This window comes from Vipera ursinii (assembly GCF_947247035.1).
Source record: "Vipera ursinii genome assembly, chromosome: 5".
NCBI classification, from domain to species: domain Eukaryota; kingdom Metazoa; phylum Chordata; class Lepidosauria; order Squamata; family Viperidae; genus Vipera; species Vipera ursinii.
In genome coordinates, this window is record NC_139518.1 from 51611704 (window position 1) to 51636241 (window position 24538).

Sequence of the window (24538 nt, forward strand, 5' to 3'; positions counted from 1 at the left end):
TGAGACTGCTTCGGAAGCTGTTTCAGGTGTCTCTACAAGTATGTGCACACACATACCATTTCACCGCATAGCACTATACAATAAAACGGGAATAGTTCCCAAAATCGTTGCACGTATGGCTATTTTCGTGTGTCTTTTGGAGGTGGTGGGGTGGAGGCAGTGCTTTTACAATTTTCCCTGTCGCATGATATCTTTTTTTAGTGTTTCACAGCCTTCATCTGCGAGCCGCCTCTTCAATCCACGATGCCAGAAGGGCAATGATTCTCATTTATAGAGCAGGCATTCACCGTGTCCATGTCCAATCTGACAGGTCGCAGGTAGAGGCAAGCTCAGTCTTGGCCGCGACAGAGACAGGAAAACATGAAGAAAGCAGGACAGCAGAAAGGGAGGAGGGAGAGGCTGGCCAAGATTCCCGACGACCCTAGTTCCTCATTTTCTCATTCCTGGAGCAGAAACTTGGGAGAGATTCCTATCCCCAGCCTCAGTGAAACAGTATCTAAGCACCATATAGTACGGGTTCCCCATCGTCTCCTCGCAACTTCGCTTGCCCAATCAAAAAAAAAAAAACACGGCCCGAAATGACCGAGTCTCCAAACATTTCTTGGTGCGGGGAGGTGGCACCTCCTCCTTCCATTGGCTCCGCTGTCCCTGGCGTCGCCATAAATGCCTTTCCCTAGAGTCCCCCGGCCTCCTCAGCAGAGATACCTTTCAGGCGGGCGGGAGCGCGCCAGTGGCATTTGCCGCCGCCTGCTCCGGGCTCCCCCGGGCGACGCGCTCTTCAGCCAGGCTTGTGTGTGGCGCTGCTGTCTGCCCCCCCCCCCCCACCGTCCCAGCTTTGGCTGTTTCCGAAGGCGATTCGGGTATCTCCGGCTGAACCTGCATCTACTGAATGGTCCCAGGGTAGTCATGAACCAGGCCCCGGACCCCAGTGGCCCCGAAGAGCCTGAGAGAGATGCCCGAGGCTCGGCTCATTTCCCGCCGACTGCCGACAGCGGTCTCGTCCGGGGGATGCCTCAGACGCCCAACCTGCCCCAACTCGTGCAAAAGTAAGAGCCGAAAGTGCGTGGAGCTGGGGGAGGGGAAGGGAGCAAAGGAGCGAGCGAGGCTAGTGCTCGCCTGACCTTTCCCGCCGCTGCGCCGCCTCGCTTCTCGGACAGAGGCCACGGAGCGACGGGGAACCCTCTGGCCTTCGTCTCGAATAGCTTCGGAACTTGGGCGGGCGGCCTCTTCTCCCCCCCCCCCCCACGCTGTGCCTTCCCGCGGCCACGTGTAAACGGGTTCCCAAAGCCAGAAATTTGGTCGTTTGTCACTGTCTAAAAAAGTCCTTTGGTGGAATGGAACCTTACCTTCCGTAAGATCATGTTGCCTATTGTTCCTTTTTCCAGTTGCTGACTTGTCACATAAGCAAAAATAAATAAATAAATAAATAAATAAATAAATAAAGAAAGAAAGAAAGAAAGAAAGAAAGAAAGAGAAAGAAAGAAAGAAAGAAAGAAAGAAAGAAAGAAAGAAAGAAAGAAAGAAAGAAAGAAAGAAAGAAAGGAAACAAGGAAGTCATACAAATGCAGATTTTACGACCTTCTAGTACCTGTACTAAGCCCGTTAGTTTACTCATTTTGCGTTTATTTTTAGTGGTCCCGGTTTTGGGCCTGAGGTGCTCAAGTGTAGAGGTTCATATTAGGCAACGTAACGGAAGTATAAACATGTCTAAGAAAATAAACTTGACCAAAGGCTTTGTAACGGTTATAGCGCTAATAAGGATAGCGATCTACGGAAGACGAATAGTATAGATTTCCCTGTCGATTTTTCTGACTGTAGTATAGGAAACTCTAGACATGTCTGTGTATATGCAACATTTGTAAAAGATGTCGTTGAATTTCTGATGCAAAATAATTACGTGATAATATTTTGTCGTCTGGTGATAGTGTTAGAATAAAATAAATCAGATTACTGTTTGGTCAGTAATTCTAATATTAAATTGTTTTACGAGAGTTACCAGCCATCTCTACACTCTTCAGTTTGTTTTTATCTAGAAAAAAAAATCACATCCTTTTAGTCTATACTGTAGGAAAAAGCTTAATTTTCATATTATTAAGGAGAAATAGTTCTAAGGAAATGTATGTATGAATTTATTGAAAAAAATCATTATGCTTTAGCAAAGCAAAAGATTCTTAGTTTGCTACGTTTTTATTAAATGTCATTGGAAATTGAACTTGAAGTGAACCTGAAATGTGTAAGTTGTTTGTAATTGGAAAATATTGTTTAAAAAATGTGGGGGCCACTTTTCATTCTGTGGTGAGAATGAGAAAGAGTAATTTCATATTCAGAGGAGCTTAGAGCAGTACCTGCTAATTTCTACTTTGTAATGTAGGCAATAATTTGATTCGGGTGTTTTTTTTTTTTTTTGCTTAAATATAAAAGAGTGAAAATTAATTAGAATTACGAAGTGGATTTTTTTTATTGATAGTGGCCAACATTGAGATCTAACTGTTTCCATGGTAATATATTCCATTGGAAGGTACTGTTAGATTTGTGGAGAAGGCTGAATTTGGCCCTCAAGATAAAGAATATATATTTTTAAATCATTTATCAGTTTTTGTTTTGTACATACAGTGAAAAATACTGATGAAATTATATATTATTATCTTGTGATAATTCTACGTGTACTGAGAAGTTGTTTGTTTTTTCACTCTATTACATTTAGAATCACTTTCTCCTTAGTAAATATAGTATTGTCTAAATCAAGGATAAATTATAAAGTTTAAATTAGTGTATTTATGAGAAATTTCTGCCAGCCTTCAGTGCCAGCCTTCAAAAATTGAAGAAAAGAGTGGAATATGTGCAGCCATTCTCTATCACAGTGGCATGGTGTAAAATTTAGCAAATGTCAGAACTTCTGTCTGGGTGTGGAATATGATCACTGTATTTATAACTGTACTGCACAATTTAATCTCTATATGGTGACATACTATAATTAATGCATTGGATACCTAACTACACTAAACAGAAAACCACTAGTTGTATGTTGTCTTTTTGATCATGATTTGAATGTTTTAGTAAAACAAAATAGAAATATGGTTGACATATAGATTTTTAAATTTTATTTGAAAATTTAATTATGAAGAATGTATTTTTAAATTATTATGAGTATCATGATGTTTTCCTACTTTTGTGACTACATTGACAGGAATTATATAACTATATATCCAGTAGATGGTAGTTATTAATCTGCAAAGTTCTTGTGGGAAAAAAGGCAACAAAAAATAATTTTCTAAAAGAAATAAAAGATTTGAGACCTTGTTCAGATTTCTTAGAATTATATGTTTTTCATGTTTTACTTTCATCTATTGATTTTTTTTAAAGAAAATACTCAAGCTGAGTTTATCACATGGGTAGTAGGAACCAATTAAATTCTGTTCACTAATAGGAAATAAGATGACTTTTCCAATTTTATTAACAGAATATAAAGTTATGCAATATTTGAATAGATATTTGCTGTAGATCATTTATCATAAGATATAATTTGGAAGACTTGTCAGAAATTAGCATGGCCACACTAATATAATACTCAGCTACTCGGTCCCCTTGAACATGGGATGGTGGCTTATAAATGAAACAAACAAATAAATAAAATGGTGTCTAGAACTAGAACCACATTCCTTTTAAAACTTATAGAATCTCAGACTATGGAGATATGGCAACTAATCTATATTTTATTTTTCATTTCACCTGGTATTCAATTTGAATTAGCTTTGCACAATGTAAAGTTGTAAAATTAAGGAAATATAACCAAATGCATTAGTCTTCTTTATAATATTAATGGTACATATGAGTTGTAAAGACTGGAAATTTAATACTTCTGTTCCCATGGGCAGACACACTTGAAAATCATTGTGAATGTATTGATATTCTGAGAATATGAGATTAATACATTGATATGAGTAAGTTCACTAATACTATCAGTGAAGTTAAGAACAAGTTAGGAACAAGTTAGAGAAGCATCCTGCACTGCTGCTTTGATTGAAAAAAAGTAGAATTTTAACTGATAACATTAAGAAATGGTAAAGGTTTAAGAGTCAAATGTACAGAAAACAATCTTTGATTAATTTTTAAAGAATTTGTAAGCAAACAGTTTGATATGAATATGTTTTTGATGGCTTTTGTCACAAGTTGCTATAAAGATGTAATGCATCTGTTGCTTTATATAAATTATGTATCACTTGCAATTTGTTGGTTTGTATCTTGATTAAGACACATTACATTTGCCTTATTGCATGTTGAAGTACTTTAATTGTTTTGGAACTTGTTCATAGCATCTCATAACTGATAAAAACACAGTAAAATGTGTTAAGTATTACTACTCATTATATCAATTGGCCATTAAAGTTTTAGTTTACAGTTACCGTAATAAGAATCCTCTGAGTACTTGATTCTAAGTGCTATTTGAATATCATTCTAATTCACATAATTAATTGGAAATGTTTGAAAAAACTCTGAAAATCAATAGGACTTAATTATGACTAACTTGTCACAATGATTTCAGCAAGCATATTCTAAACTTATATGAGTGACAATGTATCAAAGTATCAATCATCCTTTCTTGCTAAAATAAACAATTATCTTAAAGTTTCTGATAAAGTTTCAGACAAGCTAATTTAGTACTGTAGTTTGAAGGATTCTATGTTCTTTAGAATATTCATTTGATTGACCTGGTCTCCAGCAACCATCTCCTGGTGAAGGAAAGACCCTTTTAGTAATAAGTATTTAGTAGAATGTTCTTAAAGAGAAGCTTGTCTGGTATCTAATAATGGCATTTCAATTGACAATGTAGAGTTTCCCCTCTCTTCAAGCTTTCTAGTTTGTTCAAAATCTTAATTTAAATATCTAGCTTTGTAACTTATGATTTTATTTTGATTGGTAAATAGTGTGAATTATTTTTGGTGGATAGGATATAAAAATAGCTGCTTTCCCCTTCTCCTCTATACTTCATTTCATTATTATCTAGTTTTAAATTATCAAAATTAATATCTAACTACAGGTGTCTTGTCAGAAAAACATGGAACACCTGTGCCTCTAGAACTATATAAAATGTTATTGGTTGATGATCTTTTTGTGGGGATGGGAATGGGGAACAGACTGAAGCAATGTGTCCATGTTAGTTTTACTAGACCTCCTAGCAGTCCTTAACACAATAATTTATCAGGATTTTTTTAAAAAATAGCTTATAGCTGTCTTGTCCAAACTAATCACTTACAGATGTATAAAAATTCAAGTTTCCATTACCACCCAGCATTGTGGGGAAGCCAGTAATTCAGAAAAATATCTGGTTAGGGAAAGTTGGTTCAAAGATTTGGCAATTAAGGTTCAGATGTGTCCTGTTGCCTAATTGCTTATCTATCTGAAATATTATTTTGTTCATTAAATCCTGTCCAAAATATATGATGTTCTTGATATTTTTCTAGAATTCTAAATATTGTGCATAGGACATATATGTTTTAGGGAAAAGAACTATGTAATAGGCCATGCACTGACTCCCAGAAGGGGATCTTTAGATTATCTATGCATAACTTTCCTGCAAAATCCCACAAATTTTAGGAGCAGTATATTTGGTAAATGTTGGTTTGATCCATTTAATTCAGGAGAAAAGACCTTTCTGCACTGATTTTCTTAGGAAGAGGAAATCATTAATTGTTTTCTTGTCAACAGTTCATCTGGTGATTGGAATTTGTGACAAAAGCATGTCCCAAAAATATATATAGAATGAGCACATTGTTTCAGTAAGAAATGCAAGTATTTATTCTGTATATCAAGTTAAAGAAATTAAAAAAGAGTTGAAAGTCTTAATCTCAATCTAATCCTGCTGCCAGATATAACACACATAAAATACACTGAAAAAATTCAGGCAGAACAAAATCAAACCACAGTTCCGATCATTTTCCATAACCATAAATTTCTAATTTGCATCTAGCTTCCAGCATACAATAAAACCATCAATTGAAACATTCTATATTCTTTAGAAAAATTCTTGTCTTGGAATTTCTTACAATGAGATATTAGTCCCTAAATCCTACAAACCATTACTGAATTAGATATATTTCATTTAGTTCATTTTTTTCACTTTGCTAAAATATTCAGAATGTTTAATTCCTAAACTTACATTGCTAAAGATATTTTTAATAATGGGCAGCTGGGAACAGAACTGAACAACTGGGCATCATTGATATATTAATGATACTTTAATGGGGCCACATGCAGACATTAAAACAGAAAGGGGAGAGAAAAGCCCTGCGTAACCATGCAAAGCAAGGGCTTAGGAGCTGACTGCTACCTTCTTTCAATATTAACTGGACCCAGACTTGGAGGAAGGAGAATCACTACAAAATGATGCCCCTGACCAGTCCTCTAAACTGGTCCAAAACGATATCATGCTAACGATATCAAAGACCACCGAAAGATCAAGGTGATCCGGGCTGAGTGTACCACTCTCATACTGAATTTGTGATCGGTAACCAAGAGGATTGACCCAAATCATGTCAGTACTATACAGTGGTCTAATCCTGTCCTGATGCCTTCCCTTTGCCTCCAGCTATATCTCCTATTGTCCATTACCACTGTAATATTCTCTCTTGTGTCTAAACACTTCCAGACACCTTTTCACCCCAAGTCCCACACTTTCCTTTACCCATCAAGGGTCCCACTCATAATCCAACCACAGTTCATCTCTACTCAGCCAGGATGCTGCTGACCTTGCACTCAGCAGCTCTGAGCTAACTCGTGTCCCCTCAGCCTCAAAATCCAACCATTACCTCCCTTTTTGCTTTCAACAGGAAAAGAAGCCAACAACGATACAATCTCGCCAAGCGAAGGCAAACTAGGTAAAGGTAAAGGTCCCCCCTCACATGCGTGCTAGTCGTTTCCGACTCTAGGGGCCGGTGCTCATCTCCGTTTCAAAGCCAAAGAGCCAACGTCTCCGTGGTCATGTGGCCGGCATGACTAGATGCCAAAGGCGCACGGAACGCTGTTACCTTCCCACCGTAGTGGTCCCTATTTTTCTACTTGCATTTTTACGTGCTTTCGAACTGCTAGGTTGGCAGAAGCTGGGACGAGTAACAGGCACTCTGTTATGCGGCACTCGGGATTCGACCCGCCAAACTGCCGACCTTCCGATCGACAAGCTCAGCGTCCTAACCCACTGAGCCACCGCGTCCCTGAAGGCAAACTACTATTCTTCATTTGGTCTTTTACTGGGGAGGGTGGAGTAGAGAGCTGAAGCCTGAACCCTTCAGAATAGTATTCTCCCTTGCAAACTGCCTTTACCTTCATCATCACCCCTCTCTCCCTCCTCAGTGTCAGTTCCAGGTTTTCTTCCAAAGGCAGAGTGGTATGCATCCAGAGTACTTCTTACATTTTGCTTAGAAATAGGAATTTAATTTCTACATTAGTGAATTCTTCTTTTATGGTTTTAAGCAACAGAACAGAAGCAAACATTTTCTGAAAACAAAAAACCAGTCATATCCTTTCTACTGTAAGGCTAGAGGAGATTCTACAAGAAAAGCACTAGCTGTAGTGCCAAGACTTTCTGTTCTATTTAAAATTAAAATAGAAATGTATTTGCCTTATTATTTTTTATTAGTATATTTTTATGCCTTCTCCCTTTCTGTATCATGGTGTTTTTAAGAGGTAAACCTACTGTGTTGTTGAAAAATGACAGGCTATTGATGCTGACCCTTTGCTCATTCCTTTTTGGTTCAATTTTATCACAATACATTGAATAGTGTTGATTTGTATAAAGATATAATAATCTACAAATTTGGAAAATGTACTTTTAATTTATGGATTTTTAAAATCTTAAAGTAAGCTGTTATGGTAAGTTCCTTCCCTTGGATATTTCCCTTCCCAGCATAATACTTTTGATTAATATCTAAACAGTGAATTTTATACCCATAACCATGAAATCCTGTCATTCTAGGCAAAGAGAATTAACTTTTATTGGCTGTATCTGAACTCAAAATCCCTCCACAAAGTAAAAATAAAGCTCTTTCATAAATCCTTAAGCCAATTTCTGTATTCCATAAGAGATGAAGTCATGAAAGATGATACCTTAAACCATATATTAAGTGAAAGAAGGAAAATTGGTTATCGTTGAGATTTAAAATTCAACCTTTACAATATTGTCTAACTCACTAGAAGAGGATTCCCAAAATAGAAGATCATTATATAGAAGAATACGCATGTTCTCCTTGTACTCCATGGAAAAGTTTAATTTGTTTATAATTTATTTGCACATTTTTATATTTTTCATTTTATATTCATTCATTCATTCTCCTTTTGCACGCATTTATTCAATCATGCCAGTCTACGATCATAATATATTTACAAGACTTTTTTTAAAAATAACATTTCTATAATTTGTTTCATACTAAAAACCGATGGAGATATTAAAAGAGAATGAAATACAAAATGTAAAGGAGAAACCAGTTTTCCCTTAGTGAAAATTTAAAGATAATCTTAATTAATTAAAGAAAATGTAGTGTAAAATCAGAAGAAACTTTTACTGTTATAAGTTTCATATACACGTGGTTTTGCAAAGTACTGATGGCTTTATTGCTTGGAAGCATAATTTAAGCAAAGGTCATCACACCCATAGCAGAAGGCATGTCTAAACCAATAAAGGTAATTTATTTGAAACAGGCTGAAAAAAGAGGATTTTTAAAAAAATTATGATCACTGATACAGTATCAGCTACTGGTAAAAAATAACTAGAATATAACCACAAACCAATTAAAACTAGAATCAGTTAAATGGAATTTAGTAACATTTAAAGACAGTAGTGAGACAGTAAATACATGGTGCAGATGTAATATATATGTGTGGTCACTCTTCAACTCTACATTTTGCTGATATCTTTTCATAGGCATCTGTTACAAGCCATAATAATAGCAAAATGACAACATTATGAATCATGATGTCATAAAACAATTGATATGATTTATATATTTACAGTATATCATAATATCTGATGCAATTATATTAGTCAAGTTATTCCTATAATCTCCTGATACATCATCATTATTTCCAACCCCCTCCCCATCCCACTGCAAACACCATAGTTGGTTGGGTTAGTATTTAAGTTAGTAGATTGGATTGTTGTATCTCTATTCAATGGGCACTTACTGTAAGTCAACTTAAGTGTGGCCTTACGAAGGCATTGTAAAGTGGTATTAACATTCCACGTGATCTTCACATGATTGATGGAGGGAAATTAAGGGTTACCTTTATTTTGTTAAATTTCTATTTTAGATTAGACATGTTTTATTTTACTGTTTATTGTCTCCAAATAGCTGAAAAATGCCACCAATTTTCTGTAAGTAGGATTGAAGGGATGGGCTTATATAAAAGGGGCTTGGGGAGTGCATGAAGTTCTTGAGCCTCGTGCTGCCCATCCAGCTGTAAGATATAAGGTGTTATGAGATCCAACCTCTCTCCAAAAACACATTTCCCTTCAGTTCCTCCTACTCCATAAGTCTGAACACTAGCAGTTAAAGCACAGATTCATATTAGTGAAAGATTTAACACTAATTCAAATTATTATGTTGTTAGGATCTTGTTAGGGCTAGAAGACAATAAAAATACAATCTGGTTTAATAATAGAATATATATTAATATACTTATATGTGGAAAAATGACAATTAAAAACATTCCCGTCTTCAGTTGGTATCCTAGGAATTATTTATGCTCCTGTTTGTGCTTATTCAATGACTCTTCCTTTTAAAAACAACAACAACCCCTATTTCTTCCATCATAAGCTGGTCTTGAAGTATCCTTCCGTGTCTTAAGAATTTTGCTATGCAGCTGTTGTTGAGAAAAAAAAATTCTAAATTTCTAAACCCTTCTATGAGTTCAGAAACCAGTGATCTGCTTTTAGTACAATGGTACATTGCCAAAACTGTCTCTCAATTTTTAGCAACACCATTCTCTGTCTATGAAAGGAGAAGTGGGCACTTTTTAAAATGAAATAGCATATAAATTTGAGTGGTGATAGACTTTTAAGCTAGCAGGAAAAGCTCTTAAGCATTCTTTTCATTTTTCCTTTGTTTCTTACTTCCTTTCTATTGTTATTGTTGCAGCTGTTGTTGTGAAAAATGATAGAAGAATCAGTTTGCCAGACCTTGTTATTATAGAGAAAGTACTCAGGATTACCACCTACAGATTGATGCATTGTTTAATTCTTCAAAGAGATTCTATTCATATGTCTAATTTTTAAGTCTGGTTTTGGTGCTGGCCATGTAGCTATTTTTTTTACAACTTAGCAAATTTAAATATCTTAGACAATATTAGTCTGTGGTTGCAATATTTAATTTCCATACAGAATGCCTAAATAACTAAACAAATTGAAAATAAACCTAAAAATATTTCAGACGCTCCCAATAATAAGAAAAATTTGTATGTCCCCAACTCAAGGCCAGTTTAGCCTCTGTTTGCGGTATCTGGCATTTTGATTGTCAAGTTGGGAATATACAGATGTCTCTGTATTGTTTAGTAAAACAACCCAATGATTCAGTGATTACAGGAGGAATTGATTAAGAACCCTTAATTCAAGAATTAAAGATTCTTGAAGGGATTTGCTCATAGTCTTTAGTAGAGACTGAAAGAACTACTCTCTGTACTCTCTGAAGTCTTGAGAGTTTCTACCAGGGTTGTATATTATTGTGTTGTTCACCCACATAATATTCTGGTATTTCCCTAAATATTCCATTTTTCTCATGAAGTAGTCTGATATTAAGGGATGCGGTAGCTCAGTGGGTTAGGACGCTGAGCTTGTCAATCAGAAGGTCGGCAGTTTGGTGGGTCGAATCCCGAGTGCCACGTAACAGAGTGAGCGCCTGTTACTCGTCCCAGCTTCTGCCAACCTAGCAGTTCGAAAGCATGTAAAAATGCAAGTAGAAAAATAGGGACCACTACGGTGGGAAGGTAACAGCGTTCCGTGCGCCTTTGGCGTCTAGTCATGCCGGCCACATGACCATGGAGACGTCCTTGGACAAGCGCTGGCTCTTTGGCTTTGAAACGGAGATGAGCACCGGCCCCTAGAATCGGAAACAACTAGCACACATGTGCGGGGGAACCTTTACCTTTTTAGTCTGATATTGTTCTTGGGACAGTTTGTCATCAGAAATAATCCAATCCCTAAAGAAGGTTTCTTTCTTTCAAAAGGTTAGAATTACTGCCTCCCTTCATATCGTGACATGGATTTTCAATTACATTACTCTTTTCCCCATAATTATTAGCCCCGGAGCCATTCCTAGTCTAGGAAATTTTTTGTAAAAAAATATCTGCTGACACAATCTTTTTTATTCCAACTCTTTCATCAATATCATTGCTCAGTCACATCCATGACAACCCATCCATTCAGGGTAAGCAGTGACAGACATTTTGGGAGCAACAGTACTTTTAATAGAATCGGTGTCAATGTCAAATGCTTTTTCTATTGATGATATGGTGAAATAACATCTAATGGGTCTGTTTACTTATTAACAGCGTTACCCTCTTCAGTTGGTTAAGAATCCAGGTTCCATGTTCCTGATTCTATTTCTGCAATAGCTATGCTCTGTTAGTATTAATTAAGGTTACATCAGATGCACGGTAGAAATATTTTTTTTTATGCCTCTGATTATACTCTGTTAAGTAAACTCTATGAGGAACAGAAAAAGAAATGTTGGTTTATGTTTTTTCCATCCATTTTTTGTCCCCCTGGTAATTGAGACAGCTTAAACCAAATTCAGATTTGAATACAATCAACTCATGTGGAATATGAAATAAAAAATGTGGATGTTATAAACAGATATACCTGTTTCATCATATGCTATCTTTTAAGATTGATGACCATCAATCTTATATCATCCAATGTCCCGTCTTTGCTGTTACATATTAAAAGTAAGTAATACAAATATTTTTAAAATATAGGACGTATACTTTTAGATTTTTTTACTTTACTTTCTGATATATATTTAAAAACTGAAAAAAGCATTTTCCTGATGATAATAATAAAATGTTTAAATAGTTTGTGATTTTGAAAAATTGTGCAACTACATTTACTCTAAAGTACAGAATAAAACCGTACTTCTATTATACAGAGAATAACATTTAGCTATGGGTATAGGACTTATTAATAGAATATGCTGCATTTCATTAATAAACATAAGATAAGCACTTTGCTAAGAGGAAAAAAAACTTGCTGTGCCTTTCAATATTTAAAGTCAGTTCATCATTCAGCTAAAATTAAAGAATGAAGTCAGACAGTTTTTGCATTCTATTTTTAATTCATTTAGCATGTGAACATGACATCTTTCTTTAGGATTCTATAATTCAATTATCTGGTTATTCAAGACATTCTCATCTCATACTGCTGAATTTAAAGTGTAAATTTAAAAGATGGATATACTAACAAGTTTTCATTTGACTAGACAATCTAATATCTTTGCAGTAATATGACAATTTGCAGCTGGTGAGTTTGAAGAATGTGGAAGAGGCAACTGATCGGAGATGGGGCATAATTAATTTGATATTTGCACCAATAATTAACTGCACATGCATTAATGTTAAGGCAAGGCATGATTTCTGCATAAACTATTCTTTAAATAAAAGGAACCTTTTAAAAGAGCTCAGCTTGACTTGGATATAGAATGAACCAATAGAGGGAGATGAATGGAAGATGATTTTCTTTTCATTATCTCTTTTGCAGAAGCATTTCAATTGGTTATATTTTGTGACAGAAAGTTAAAGCACAGGGACTATTACAAGAAAGCATGCAGTTACACTTTCTGTCTGCAGATTTCACTTATGGAAGAAGTGTCCACTTTTTAGGATTTTCTAATACATTGCAGAATTTTTGGTCTCTGTCTAACAACATGTTAGTAATTTAGAAGAGAGAATAATCCATTCTCAGTTAATAGAGCAAAATGCTTTAAGAATAGAACAGTTCTAGAGAAAAAGTTCACAGGGATTTATAGCCAATTACGAAAACATCCATATGAGAAATAATTAACCATTTTGCTATATGTTAAAAAAATCTTGCTGGATTCAGTCTTTCTAGGATAAAATATGTAATCATGTTATTAAATTTTTGAAAATATTTTTTTCCTTGAGCCTTAAACTATGTATGTATGCCATACTTTTATATGAACTAGTAAGATCAAATGTACAGTATATAATTTCATACATATGAAGAAGAGCTAAGTGTGCATGTGGGTGTATATAATACACACACACACACACACACACACAGAGAGAGAGAGAGAGAGAGAGAGAGAGAGAAAATATATTATTATTAGAAGCTTTTTGGTGTTGACTTTCTAGCCTTATTAAGAACAGTTAAATTGTATTTCATGGTACTGATTAAGAACTAAGATGCCATTTGCTTCCAATTCTTGACAGTGCAGACACTGTAATAGTAAAATATTAGAAACGTATGACTTAGCTTCAAAATAATAAGCAGGGTAGTTAAATCAGTATTAAAGCTACCAAATTGCTAGTTCTTCTGGTATGCAATTTATTATAATTAAATGGTTATTCCAAAACATTATGTTGAACATTATCACTGGTTTTAGAAAATTTTATTGGTATGGTATAAAATTACAATTCCCTCAAGACAGTCCATTTTCCAAAAGACTAGTCAGGATACAAAAACAACAGTTGCAAGCTTTCAATCAATATTGTTTTGAAAACTGAAGAGAAAAATGAGGGACATAAAATTAAAATTCGTAGCAAACCTGAAAACCTAGAATTTTATATTTTTAAAAATAAACCATAGAGTCCTACTGAACCCCAGAATTCGAATAGTGATAGATAGAGATTGATTGTTAGGCACAAATTTTAACTTGGTTGCTATCAAGAACGTGGCGCTGACTTTAATTAAAACAAAGATCTCCCAGAACGTTTTCTCACAAGATTTATAAACGGGAATAGCATAAAAATTACAGAAGTCTCAGTAACTGGATTACTTATATGTAAATACCAGTTAATCTTTCAGTTGCTTAAGGCAGAGACTTTTTGGCTTTTTTTTTTTAAAAAATAGCCACTTTGTGAATGATAAGGGGATGTTTCTAGATAGCAAAAGAATGTATAGTGATAGTGTTTTTCTATTTGAATCTGAATGTCTCTCAGGAGCTAAATATTCTTTTGCAATTCTTAGAATATAAATTACAATTTGATTTCATGACAGTTGAGGATAAGAATATTCTTAGACACTTAAAAAATCTAAAAAATCATAGCCACAAATTAATATATATTTTTCACATACTAATTTGCAGGTATCTAGGCAGGGATAGACGAACAAAGCCTGGTTTTTGCTGTTACAGATATAAAAAAATACCTTTAGGGCAATATATGTGGATGGATAGAAAAGAGAAAATATGTATGTAAAAGTTGGGTAACAAGAAGTTTGTCACTAGGAATCCTTTGCAGTTCTGCATATACCTTACTCTTGGAAAAATAACTATGAGAAGCTACTTAATATAATAATAATAATAATAATAATAATAATAATAATAATAATAATAATAATAATAATAATAATAATAATAATAGTTTAATTTCTATACCGCCCTTCTCCCGAAGGACTCAGGGCGGTGTACAGGGCAATAAATACAATAAAAAATACAATGTACAAAAGTTAAGATAGAATTAAATATTAAGCCCAATTACAATAAAATTAATTAAAATTAATATTAAAATTCCCAAACCCATCAGACCAGGCCAGCTGATTCAAATAAATAAGTTTTTAGATCACGGCGGAAGGAGTGAAGGTCAGGAGCCGTCCGGAGGTCAACCGGTAAACGGTTCCAAAGGTCTGGCGTGCCCACAGAGAACGCCCTCCCCCTGGGGGTCGTCAGTCGACACTCTCTGACCAACGGCACCCTGAGGAGGCCCTCTCTGTGGGAGCGCACTGGACGAAGGGAAGTTGATGCCGGTAGCAGGTGCTCCCGTAAGTAAACCGGACCCATGCCATTTAGGGCTTTATAGGTCATCACCAGCACCTTGAATCTCACCCGGAGGGCAACCGGAAGCCAATGCAGCTCGCGGAATAGAGGTGTTACATGGGAGTATCAGGAGACCCCAACACCACTCGCGCGGCTGCATTCTGCACCAGCTGAAGCCTCCGCGTGGTCCTCAAGGGCAGCCCCATGTAGAGAGCATTGCAGTAGTCTAAACGAGAGGTCACGAGCGCGTGACTGTACACAAGGCATCCCGGTCCAGATAGGGCTGCAACTGGTGCACCAGGCGAACCTGGGCAAAGGCCCCCCTAGTCACAGCTCCTATATGATCTTCCAAGGAGAGCTGTGAATCTAGGAGGATACCCAAGTTGCGAGCCCTATCTACGGGGGGGGTAATAGCTCACCCCCCATAAACTTGGGCAGATACAGTGCTGGGATTCAAATGGTTGTCTATGTGGATGCCACTTCCAGAAGTCCATTCTGGACCCGGGCAACAAAAAATTAGCTACTGGTTCTTCCAAAGTGGTATGAACTGGCTGAATCCCACCACTGGGCAGATACATACAATATAACTTAGACAAAATATGATCAGATGACTACTTCCTGCAAGAATTCTTACTACACTATTTACTGTTTCCTGAACCATCCATAAAAGTAGCCCAACATACACAGAACACATTATAATAATTGGATATGGATGTAATGATTTCACATATCTCTGAAGTAGTAATTGCTTTCTCAAGATAAAACCACACATATTTAGAAAATAGTATGCGTATTAAATGTCCTTTTCTAAGTTTTCCTTTATAACAATTATTTTTCCATCATTCTAGCTGGTCCATAAATACCAGATACAGTCATTCTTTTATTAGCATTTGAAATACATTGCAGCCTTTATTCCTTCATTAAAATGTATTTATTTCATTAAATATAATGTTCTGCACTACATAAGCAGCAACTGAATACTTGCCCTAATGTATTTTAACAAGATGACTAGGAGATTTAAAGCATTCCTTATCGTTCTGAATATGGCAATGCCCTCTTCATGGAGCTGCCCTTAAAAACCACTCAGAAGCTGTAACTGATCCAAAAGGCACAGGCAATTATGGGTCTGCCTTGTCAGGCCCACGTAACCCATTACTCCATAAGCTGCAATGGTTGCCAGTAAGCTTCCAGATACAAGTAACAGCGTTGATTTTAACCTATAATGAGACAGGGTCTGATTATCTACAGGACCATTTATTTTCAGTTGGCAACTCTTTGCCCATGAACTCATCCATTGCCAACATGCTTCCAGAATATGAGGCTTCTTCCTGAGTTCTTGTTCTGTCCCTGTCATAATCTAGTGCTCCTGAGTTGATCCCCTCTCCTGGAATAGACCCTTGAGGTTTTTCAGAATGTTTTAGAGGGTTTTGGTGCAGATAAACGCCTAGTATGCATATTTAGTATTATTATCTCTCTTGTGCTCTTTCCTATGCAACTTTTTGGCAATCTGTTCATCAGTCTTGCAGCTGTTTTAGTACCTTAGTATTTCTCTTCCTAGAACCAGCTCTTGTGCTGCCTGTGATAAAGTAAGTAGGTTAGGGAAAGGATTCCCTGTGTCTCTTCCTGCTACAAAAATATGTAGTGATATTATTCTGTACAGTATATTTTTACCTATCCCAGTTTTATCAAATATTCTTTTATGGTACTTTGAAAATTTACCATAAGACATTGGGACAGTTGTTGTTGGGTGAGCACTATGATATTGCTGGTGATATCGTTTCCATATCAGTCAGAAAATTATTTTCTGACTACTAAATGACTATTGTTTGAGTCATGTTTTATAGCAGATTATTTTAATTACGAAAATGTTCATGTCAATCTTTGTATATCTACTTTTAGTTAATGGAAGCACAGAATTGAATAAAAGTGTGATTTGCAAACACTTTTAAGTGCAATGAAATTATAACAACAGTTTACTGTTAAGAATATTTGCAACATTTGATGTATTTTGAATACAACACTGATTCTTTTTATCATTAGTTTCACAGTAGCATACCATGCATTGGTTATACATACTTTTCTTGTATGTGGGAGTGCAGTGGACCATTTGCTGACACTGTGCTTATTTCTTTTCTGCACGAATAATGAATTAATGAAACATGTTTGGAAACATTTCCAGGCAGAACCAGAACACTGTAGAAGAATGAAGCATAAAATATATGTATTGTATTGCATTCCAGCAATAATAATTCATACGTATTTTGTTGCAGAACTTACCACATTCACTATTTAAATATCTTTTGTTCAGTATGATTACTTCACTGCTTTCACATCAGTTTTACTATGTTTTGAAATTATGGTAGCTTCTATCAGCCACCTGTTTTTCATTTATCTTTTTGTCTCACAGTTGATTATTCAATTATTTTGATATTAAAAATAATAGCATATGGTAACCCTATGACTAAAATCACTACATTATGTTTTTCTTTGCTGTGTGCAGAAGAACAGACTATTTGGAATCAATTGCAGTTCAGACAGTGTGAAATTAACACACTGTAACTTTACTTTCTTTGTATGTATGTTTGCCTTCAAGTTAGTTTTTTTATTATTATTATTCCTGGCAACTGAACTAGTCCTTGCAGTTTTCTTGGCAAACTCTTTCGGAAGTTGTTTGCTATTGTCTTCTTCCTATGGCTGAGAAAGTGACTGCACCAAGGTCACCCAGCTGGCTTTGGAATTAGATTTCATGGTCTGTTGATTTCTAACCTGTTGTTTAACCACTGCACCAAATTGGCTCTCAACTTTACTATATTTCTAGAAATATAAATTTCTTAATCTGATTCTGACCCAGCTGTTTGTGCCTATGGCATGTCTAAGCTTATTTTCTAATATAATAACACCAGGGTGTAAGGGTTTATTGCTTTTTAATTTTTTTATATATTGTGTTTCTATCCTTGTAAGTTTCCTGGATTCACTGAGAGTGAAGTGGGCAGCAATATAAATTTTCTTTAATAAATAAATAAGTATTGCATATAGGCTGCATTTTCTTTTTGTTAAAACAAAGTTTAGTTCTTCAGAGTTGTAAAGCTTGAGTTTGTTAGTACTATTTTGTTAACTATGCATGTTATTTGTATATTTTTTGAGGAAGGAGAATAGTGAGGTTATGAAATTTTCCATGATGGAAGGAAGAAAAAGAGTTATACAGGATGTAGCTAGAATGTTGCTTTACTTCACATAAAAAACAGGCATATTTATGCAACAGATCCACTTCAGAACACAGATATCAAAACTTATTTGTATGTGCATATATACATGTATATAGCTATATGTCCATCTGCTTTTAGGGCTTTTCCTTCTACATCAGACGTGTCAAACTGGGGGCCCATGGGCCGGATTCGTCACGTGCAGGCCACGCCCAACCCGGCTCCACAAAAGCAAACATCATCACAATACATCACATGACACGATCGAGTTTGAAACCCATGTTCTACATTAATAATAGACTTGGTATTTTTTTTCTTGCCTTAATTTTTGTTCCATGTTTACATAACTTTTCTTTTTGCCATGCAAATCATTGGTTCCATTTCACCAGCGTCTGGCCCTAGACTTTTGCATTACCACTTATATGTTTCCAACTTGGTTTAAAAGGGTTATTGTGAATTATTTTATGGCAATATGCTGGCACTGTAAACTGCCCAGAAAGTGCTGTATACAAGTCTGACTGGTATTAATTCTTTTTTGCAAATATTATTCTCTGCCACCTGAGAGTAAATTTGTGCTAAAAAAATTGATCACTTGCACATGGCTGATTTGAACAACTATGGGCAGGTATTCCCAAATCCACATTTCACTAAAATAGTGGAGAAAGTGATGGCATTACCTTTTAAGGACCTCTTAGATGAAATGAATTATCTTAATCCTTTCCAGGCTATATTTAGATCCAAATATAGTATAGATTTAGTTTCTCCGATGAATGATTTGTACTGGCTGAGCCAGAACCTCTTGGGGACATTTAAAATTACTGACCTTTATCTTTTGACACCTTTTGATCCCATTGGTATCTTAGATAAGCCGAGGATGAAAGTGTTGCTTTATGGTGTTTTCTATCTTTCTAAAGCTATAAGAAAGTTATATTGGGAGTCTTCTGATTATTTAATGTCTAAATGGAGCCAAGATGGACTTTGTTGTTGACAGTATGTGGGAGATGGAGATAGACTGGGATTGGACACTTTCAGTTAGAAGATCATACTCAGATTATTACTCAGGACATGAAAAACAGAGAAGGAACAGTGTTGCTTTTATAGTTAGGAAAGTTATAGAAAGAATAGTTCTTGGCTACAATGCAGTCACTGAATCATATTCATTAGACTTTGTTGACAACCCTTTAATATGACAATTATTCAAGTTTATGCTTCAGCTGGAAGAAGAGGCTTATGATCAAATTCAATGTGAAAGTGACAAATATGCAAACAAGATTTGCTGCTTGTGACTGGAGATTGGATGCTTAGGAGACTGAAATAAAGCAGGAGATAAAGTTAACAATTTCTGTCCGAATAATGATTTCTTCATACCTAACCATGACTTTTAAGCAACCAAAACAACACCTCTATACATGGATGTCACCAGATAGAATGCATAAAAATCAAATTAATTATATATCATTGGTAAATGGGAGTGGAAGAGCTCAATTATAGACATGGCCAGATGCTAACTGTAGAAGACTGAATATTAATGAGAAAAAGAGGACTAGGAGGAGCTTCATGATATGATCTTGTGCATCTACCCACCAATTTCAAGAAGAACATCAAGAATCTCTTTGAAATCCTGAACCTTATTGATAAAGAACTTAATGAAACCATTAAATGTAAAGAGACTGACAAAGATAACAAACAAAAGAAAGCAAACAGGATGTTAGAGAAAAAAAATAACGTGGAAATAGAGAAGAGATGCTAAAATTAAGAAAAACAAACAAGGAACTTAATCTCAGAGAATTATTAGAACAGACAAGAAGGAGCATTATGATATGTGTAAAGACATTGAAGATGGAAATAGACATGAAACAATGAGCAAAATATTTCAAAAGATCTCTTAAAAGGACGTTATACTATAGGGGGTACCTTGCTCAATAGTAGTAACTGTGAGAGGGATCTCGGAGTCCTAGTGGACAATCACTTAAATATGAGCTGCCAAAAAGGCCAACTCACTGCTAGGCTGCATTAACAGAGGGATAGAATCAAGGTCACATGAAGTGTTAATACCACTTTACAATGCCTTGGTAAGGCCACACTTGGAATACTGCATCCAGTTTTGGTCACCACAAAGATGTTGAGTCTAGAAAGAGTACAGAGAAGAGCAACAAAGATGATTAGGGGACGAGGCTAAAACCTATAAGGAACGGCTGCTGGAATTGGGTATGTCTAGTTTAATGAAGAGAAGGGTAAGGGGTGACATGATAGCAGTGATCCAATATCTCAGGGGCTGCCACAAAGAAGAGGGAGTCAAGCTATTCTCCAAAGCGCCCGAAGGCAGGACAAAAAGCAACGGATGGAAAGTAATCAAGGAGAGAAGCAACCTAGAACTAAGGAGAAACTTCCTGACAGTTAGAACAATTAACCAGTGGAACAACCTGCCTCCAGAAGCTGTGAATGCTCCAACACTGCAAGTTTTTAAGAAGAGACTGGACAGCCATTTGTCTTAAATGGTATAGGGTTTCCTGCCTGAGCAGGGGGTTGGACTAGATGACCTCCAAGGTCCCTTCCAACTTTTTTTATATTATTATTATTATTATTATTATTATTATTATTATTATTATTATTATTATTATTATTATTATAGATTTGTATGCTAAAGAACTCCAGTGGATAGATAGTAATCAATTCAAAGGAGATCAAACGAAGTTGGAAGGAATATAATGAAATACTTTACAGAAGAGATGTCAACATTCTAGATATCTTAGAAGATTTTTTCTACTTAAAAGAACCTTTAGTACTAGAATATGAAATTAGATCAATCCAGAAGATGGTGCTAACACTTCACATGATCTTGATTCTATCCCTCTGTTGATGCAACCTATGATTACATTATTTTTTTGGCTACTGCTGCACACTACTGGCTCATATTTAAGTGATTGTCCACTAGGATTCCAAGATCCTTCTCACAGTTACTGCTATTGAGCCAGATTTCACCTAATCTGTACCTATGCATTTGATTTTTCATGCATAGGTGTATTTAGTTTTCTCATCACTGAATTTCATTTTGTTAAGGTAAAGGTAAAGGTTCCCCCGCACATGCGTGCTAGTTGTTTCCAACTCTAGGGGCCAGTGCTCATCTCCGTTTCAAAGCCGAAGAGCCAGCGCTTGTCCAAGGACGTCCCCGTGGTCATGTGGCCAGCATGACTAGACACCAAAGGTGCACAGAACACTATTACCTTCCCACCGTAGTGGTCCCTATTTTTCTACTTGCATTTTTATGTGCTTTCGAACTGCTAGGTTGGCAGAAGCTGGGACGAGTAACAGGCGCTCACTCTGCTACGTGGCACTCAGGATTCGACCCGCCAAACTGCCGATCTTCTGATCGACGAGCTCAGCGTCCTAACCCACTGAGCCACCGCATCATTTTGTTAGATAGAGCCAAATGTTCAAGTCTGTTGAGATCTTTTTGGATCTTTAGCCTATCTTCTGGGGTGTTGGCTATTCCCATCACTTGGTATCATCTGCAAACTGATGAGGTCCCCTTCTAATCCCTCATCTAAATCATTTATGTAGATGTTGAAAAATACTGGCTCTAAGACAGAACCTTGAGGTACCCCACTGCATGCTTCCCTCCATATAGATATAGTTCCATATAGATATAGGACTACACGTTGAGTGCAACTTGCAAACAGTTACACTTCCATCTGGTTTTTTCATCCCAGAAAAAATGTTTTGAAATATAACATATTATTAAAATAAAATAAAAATAAAACAGTTGCAGTAAAGCTTGCATTCTGCAATTTGTTTTAATTTAGGATAAGACTTTGAAAATGTTAAAAGCTGTTTCATGCTGATAAAAGTATTTATTGTAATTATTACTTATCATTAAAAGCAGCCATGTTAAGGTTGAAGCTTCAAGGTAAATGCGCTTACTGGTATGGAATCCTTAATTTTGAATCTACAGATTCATATTGCAGAGTAATATTCTGCAATAATATTAGCTTGGCTTTGCTCAGTTTTTAGTGTTATCCTAGCAATTCATGTAGAAGAACTACCGGTATTTGAGTATCTATATTACTGGTTTTTTTCCAGTACTTTCCAGAGAAATGCTAATCTTTTAGAGAGGTAATAGCATTACCAGATTCCTTTATGTCAAGTCCTTAAAGGATTCCAGAGCACTGACTATGGCTAAGATAAATAACTATGGAAATGTATGCAGCTGCTTTGCCAGTGGAGTATCTATTTTTGACACTGTAACCATTAACAAGCTCTGGCTTTTCTCAGGTCAAGTAGCGACAACGGAGAACATTAGCACTTTTTCTTTGTTGACAGCCTATCGTTATCATGGCAGGTCACAGGGGGTGAGTAGATAGTTGTGGTATTTGGACACCTAGATAGTGTTGTAAGTTTTGGTTTTCTATTTTAAATTTTCCTTAGCTATAGCTGCTATCAGGTCCAAAGTCTTATTAGAGAAGTGGCTGGGAAAGAATGAAAATATGATTAAAGGTTACATAAAGGTATATTTTAGTTTATTCTTAAATAGCTTTTTCAAAAGAAAACCTGCTAAATATATATCTCTGATATGAGAAAGCCTTGTTGGTAGAAACTGACAGCTTATTATCTTAAAAATATCCTCCCTTTTTTATCTTGGTAGTTCCTTTGGAAGAGAAATGTTTGCTACAGAAATGCACTAGAATCAGTATAACCTTTCTGATCTGAAAATTTAAATGTTTTACTGGGATAAATTTCATTAAACTCAATGGGTGAGTTTTGAATAGACACTTGTAAAATTAGCAACTGTTGATAGACAAAATGTCATTATAGATTATATGTTTTGTAAGTAAGGTTATAATTTAAACAATAAAGAAAAAGCCTTTGCTTACTGTATATACCGAAGAAGTCAGATGAAGTGAATGATATCTCTCAGAAGGAACATATCTCATTAAATAATGTGCATATATAAAAATTAAGTCCAGAAACCAGGTATTTGTGATGCTCAATATTTGCAGAGTAAAATATTTTTGATATATTTGAAATTGGAAATGCATAGTTAGCTTTTGTAGAGTTAGGTACTAATAAATTATTACATTGGAGAGCTGTATAGATTTGCTTTGTGTGTGTGTGTAGTGTACACACACACACACACACATTTCACAGAGATTGTTTTCAAATGCTACCTGTAATGCTTAAGCATTAATGAGAACTAATTGCACTCTAAAATGAATTGAAATAGTAATTGTCCTAAAGTCAGGAAATATACTATTAGTGGAATTAGAAAGCTATAGCAGAATAATTAAATTCCTTGAACTGTAAATAGGGGATTTTTAATGTTGCATGTTGCTCAGACATACTGTGTACGAACTAGACGGCCATATAAATCTGTTTAATACATAAATAAATGAAAGATAAACAGTGCAATATATATAGATTATTTGTCCTCTTTATTCATAGAGATGATTACTTGAAAAAGTATTTGAATCATTCTGGGGGGAAAAGAAAAAAGGTCTTATTTTTCTTTTGCCATCAGGAGAGGCTGCTTATCTGAGAAAATATATATTGCAAATATCAAACACATGTATAATAGAATCTAACCTACTTAAATTTAATTGTAAAAGGCTTCAGGAATAACAGGAATCTTGTTTCTAGTTTGATTTAATTCCTTGTACTAAAGGCTTGTTGAGCTCAATGTTTTTTGTCTGTATAGTTATGTCCTTATAGTTAGAGACCTCCTCTTCTGGAACATTTTATATTTTAGTGTTATAGACCAATTCAGGATATCATTACTTTCAATAAAGTTTTGATTTGAAAAAGATTTAATTTCCAGTAAGACTGCTAATGTGCAATGTAATTATCGGGTGTGGCATAAATGTTCTGTAGCTGAATTTAAGATGACAGCCTTATCTAAAAATGAGTTGCACGCATTCATAACTGTAGGTGCTCAAAAGTACATATGGGGTTAAAATGTGAAAAATAAATAAATAAATATGGATTTAGGCATTGTTATATTAATTTGTATAGGCAATAATGTTAAGGTTTCACTTGCCTTGAATAAAAACATTATCTTTCAAAATTAACATTTGAACCCAGTTCAGTTAACTTGATAAATATGTGTGTAATAGAAGAGAAACTGTGAAAAATGTTTTGCTTTAATTTAAATATAGTCTCTGTTTATGTAGGTGGAATTTTTCATGATTATCACTTATTAGATCAAAAAGCATCTAATTGCATTAGCTACTATGCTCCAAAAGCAGCTGTCTTTAATGCACAGACATTTAGATTGTACAGCAGACATGTCAAACACAAGGCCCGGGGGCTGGATGCGGCCCGCGAAGTGGTTTCATGTGGCCCGCGAAGCCATCCTGGAAACAGTGA

At 35.5% G+C, this 24538-nt stretch overlaps 1 protein-coding gene across 1 annotated transcript in view; it reads left to right on the top strand.

The window, feature by feature from the left end:
* Window positions 1-553: 553 nt before the first annotated feature.
* RBM20 (RNA binding motif protein 20) overlaps window positions 554-24538 on the top strand; it is a 79246-nt gene continuing 55261 nt past the window's right edge. The window contains exon 1 of the mRNA XM_083364091.1: window positions 554-1046. Coding sequence (XP_083220217.1) covers window positions 664-1046 — 383 coding nt within the window. The 5' untranslated portion in view covers window positions 554-663. The remainder of the gene's footprint in view (window positions 1047-24538) is intronic.